General features: G+C 36.6%; 1 protein-coding gene across 1 annotated transcript in view; it reads left to right on the top strand.

The window, feature by feature from the left end:
* LOC134292933 (protein phosphatase Slingshot homolog 1-like) overlaps positions 1-5,000 on the top strand; it is a 29,617-nt gene that overhangs the window by 79 nt on the left and 24,538 nt on the right. The window contains exons 1-2 of the mRNA XM_062958807.1: positions 1-54; positions 4,419-4,459. The exon at positions 1-54 is cut by the window's left edge and continues 79 nt beyond it. Coding sequence (XP_062814877.1) covers positions 1-54; positions 4,419-4,459 — 95 coding nt within the window. The remainder of the gene's footprint in view (positions 55-4,418; positions 4,460-5,000) is intronic.

A 5,000-nucleotide genomic window follows, 5' to 3' on the forward strand; every position in this document is an offset into this window, starting at 1 on the left:
CTCCAGCGCTCGCCCACCCCCAGCGCCGCCTCCTCCTCCGCCAGCAACAGCGAGGTGAGTGGGACGAGAAGGCGGCGTAGCCAGGCATCTCATAGCATATGGGACCCCAGCGCCCAGCCAGCCCAGCGCCCTTGAGCCTCTCTCCGGGCGGGCGCCAACAAAGCAGCCCCAGCAGAGGGCCAGCCCGCCTTTGGAAACATCATCATCATCATCATAACACACAATATATGATATAAGATATACTAATAATAATCATGATAACAATAATAAGAGGTATCATAATGTGTGATTCATAATAATAATAATGAGGTATAATAATGTATGATATATGATGATAATAATAATAATAAGATGTATAATAATGTATGATATATAATAAGTATAATAATGTATGACATGTAATAATAATAATAATGTATAATATATGATATATAATAATAATAATCCCCCTCGATGGATTGTCACCTTGCCGTGGTGAGGGGGCTTGCGTGTTCCGATGAACCTGTGGGCACTGGAGTGATGCACTCCCAGGAGTGGCCGCAGGGGAGGTTCCAGACCAAGCACAATCCGAAGACCCAAAGACCTCAACGGCGGAGCAGGCGGAGGATAACATGGTACATGTTACAACGGCTGTGAAGGCGGAAGAAGGCTGCAACAGACTGAGAAGCCACTGTCGTTGTGTTAACCACACCACTGCTGGAACCTCACTCTGTGAAGACTGTGTGTTGACCGGCCGTGCACCGACCTCCACACATTAAAAAAAATCACGCACAGGCGTCTTCCAACAAACGCAACAACAAACCAGGGATGAGCTTGCAGCACTGCCTAGTTTGGAAGAAGTCAGCAATGCCATCAGCCAACAAAAAAACAACAAAGCTAGCGGACCTGATGGGATTCCCGCTGAAATCTTCAAAGAGGGTGGACCTGAGCTGATGCAACAACTCCACCAGCTTATTGAAAAGGTGTGGATGACCGAGAAAATCCCAGCAGACTTCAAGGATGCCACCATCATCACCCTTTTCAAGAAAGGGGACAGAACAGACTGCGGGAACTATCGTGGTATCTCCCTTCTAACCTCCGCCGGGAAAATCCTCGCAAGAATCCTTGCAAACCGCCTTCTCCCTGTCTCAGAAGACACCCTCCCAGAATCCCAGAATGGCTTCCGCCCCTCCAGAGGAACAGTGGACATGATCTTCACTGCTCGACAGCTCCAAGAAAAATGCAGGGAACAAAACCAACCTCTGTACATGGCATTCATTGACCTTGCAAAGGCATTCGACACAGTGAATCGCAGCGCTCTCTGGACCATCCTCCAAAAAATCGGGTGCCCTGACAAATTTGTGAACATCCTGCGGCTCCTCCATGATGACATGATGGCAACAGTCTTGGACAGCAACGGCTCCCAAAGTGACCCATTTAAGGTTGAATCAGGTGTCAAGCAGGGATGTGTTATTGCCCCCACCTTATTTTCCATCTTCATCGCTATGATACTTCACCTTGTTGATGGGAAGCTTCCCACCGGAGTGGAAATCATCTATCGGACAGATGGCAAGCTATTTAACCTCAGCAGACTGAGAGCCAAAACCAAGGTCACCACAACATCTGTTATAGAACTCCAATATGCTGATGACAACGTAGTCTGTGCGCGTTCAGAAGAAGACCTACAAGCCACTCTAAACACCTTCGCAGAAGCATACGAGAAGCTCGGCCTCTCACTGAACATCGAGAAAACCAAAGTGCTCTTCCAACAGGCACCAGCTAATCCCTCTGCAAAGCCAGGAATACAGCTTAACGGTGCAACATTAGAAAATGTTGACCATTTCCGCTACCTTGGTAGCCACCTCTCCACAAAAGTCAACATCGACACTGAAATACAACACCGCCTGAGCTCTGCGAGTGCAGCATTTTTCCGTATGAAGCAGAGAGTGTTCGATGACCGGGACATCCGTAGAGAGACCAAGGTGCTTGTTTATAAAGCCATTGTCCTCCCAACCCTGCTCTATGCCTGCGAAACGTGGACTGTGTACAGGCGTCACACCAAACTCCTGGAGCGTTTCCATCAGCGTTGTCTCAGGAAAATCCTGCAAATCTCTTGGGAAGACAGGCGGACAAAGGTCAGCGTGCTTGAGGAAGCAAAGACCACCAGCATTGAAGCGATGCTCTTACGCCATCAACTCCGTTGGACTGGCCACGTTGTCCGAATGCCCGATCACCGTCTCCCAAAGCAGCTCCTCTACTCTGAACTCAAGAATGGGGAACGGAATGTTGGAGGGCAGGAAAAGAGATTTAAAGATGGGCTCAAAGCCAACCTTAAAAACTGTGGCATAGACACTGAGAACTGGGAAGCCCTGGCCCTTGAGCGCTCTAATTGGAGGTCAGCTGTGACCAGCAGTGCTGCGGAGTTTGAAGAGGCACGAACGGAGGGCTTAAGGGAGAAACGTGCCAAGAGGAAGGAGCGTCAAGCTAACCCCGACCGGGACCGCCTTCCACCTGGAAACCGATGTCCTCACTGCGGGAGAATATGCGGGTCAAGAATCGGTCTCTTCAGTCACCTAAGAACACACGCCCAAGATACCAAGGTTGGAAGACCATCGTCCTCGAACGTCGAGGGATCGCCTAAGTAAGTAAAGTAATAATAATAATGTATATTATAATAATAATAAGAGGTATCATAATGTATCATATAATAATAATAATAAGATGCATAATAATGTATGATATATAATAATAAGATGTATAATAATGTATGATATATAATAAGTATAATAACGTATGACATGTAATAATAATAATAATAATGTATAATATATGATATATAATAATAATAATGTATATAATAATAATAATAATAAGAGGTATCATAATGTATCATATAATAATAATAATAATAAGATGCATAATAATGTATGATATATAAGAAGATGAGGTATAATAATGTATGATATATAATAATAATAGGTATAATATTGTATGATATATAATAATAGTAATAATGTATGATATATGATAATAATAAGCGTTAAAATAATGTATGGTTAATAATAATAATAATAATAAGAGGTAAAATAATGTATGATATATGATAATAATAATGAGGTATAATAATGTATGACATATAATAATAATAATAATAAGAGGTATCATAATGTATCATATAATAATAATAATAAGATGCATAATAATGTATGATATATAAGAAGATGAGGTATAATAATGTATGATATATAATAATAATAGGTATAATATTGTATGATATATAATAATAGTAATAATGTATGATATATGATAATAATAAGCGGTAAAATAATGTATGGTTAATAATAATAATAATAATAAGAGGTAAAATAATGTATGATATATGATAATAATAATGAGGTATAATAATGTATGACATATAATAATAATAATAGGTATAATGTATGATATATGATAATAATAAGAGGTATAATAATGTATGATATATGAACATAATAAGATATAATGTATGATATATGATAATAGTAATAATGTATGATATATAATAATAAGCGGTAAAATAATGTATGGTTAATAATAATAATAATAATAATAATAGGTAAAATAATGTATGATATATGATAATAATAATAATAATAATAATAGGTATAATGTATGATATATGATAATAATAAGAGGTATAATAATGTATGATATATGAACATAATAAGATATAATGTATGATATATGATAATAATAATAAGAGGTATAATAATGTATGATAAATGGTAATAATAATAATGAGGTATAATAGTGTATGATATATAATAATAGGTAAAATAATGTATGATATATGATAATAATAATAATAATAGGTATAATGTATGATATATGATAATAATAAGAGGTATAATAATGTATGATATATGAACATAATAAGATATAATGTATGATATATGATAATAATAATAAGAGGTATAATAATGTATGATATATGAACATAATAAGATATAATGTATGATATATGATAATAATACTAAGAGGTATAATAATGTATGATATATGAACATAATAAGATATAATGTATGATATATGATAATAATAATAAGAGGTATAATAATGTATGATAAATGGTAATAATAATAATGAGGTATAATAGTGTATGATATATAATAATAATAATGACATATAATAAAGTATGATATATAATAATAATAATAATAATAGGTATTATAGTGTATGATATATAATAATAATAAGACGTATAATGTATGATATATGATAATGAGGTATAATAATATATCTGATATAATAATGTGGTATAATATTGTATGATATATAATAATACATAATAATAATAGGTAATAATAATAAAGGGGGCATTCCGGCCTTTCTAATAATAATATCTAATATTTAGTAATAATATTTAATAATAATACTATATTCTTCCTTCCTTTCTTCAGTTGGATGCCGGGAGCGATGAGGAGCGCAGACTGAACCTGAGGTGAGCCGCGCGTGCATTCAAAGCCACCCCGACAGATGTCCACCCAGCCCTGAAGCTGCGCAGCCCTGTGTCGGCCTGGCTGTTGTTGCCTGGAGGCACTCCCTCCGAGGGAGGGGTTGGCTGGCCCTGGGTGGCTCGCCGTGTCATGTCACATAAGAAAAGAATGGAGGGCAACAACCAATAACAACAACAATAATGTCCTATTATAATAATAGAAAATAGAGGAAAGGAAGTATACATGTGTGTGTGTGTGTGTGTTGGTGTATATATGTATGTATATGTGCGTATAAATATTTTATTTATTTAATTTATTTAATTTATATGCCGCTCTTCTCCCCCAGGGGAACCCAGAGCGGTCTTACATACGTGTGTGTATATGTGTGTGTATGTATATGTGCCTATATATATGTGTGTATGTAGAATGTATCTATGTATGTGTGTATATACATATGTGTATGTATGTATATATGTGTAGGAATATATGTATGTATGTATGTATAGGAATATATGTATGTTTATATATGTGTGTATGTGTGTATCT

Source organism: Anolis carolinensis, chromosome Y (genome assembly GCF_035594765.1).
Source record: "Anolis carolinensis isolate JA03-04 chromosome Y, rAnoCar3.1.pri, whole genome shotgun sequence".
NCBI classification, from domain to species: domain Eukaryota; kingdom Metazoa; phylum Chordata; class Lepidosauria; order Squamata; family Dactyloidae; genus Anolis; species Anolis carolinensis.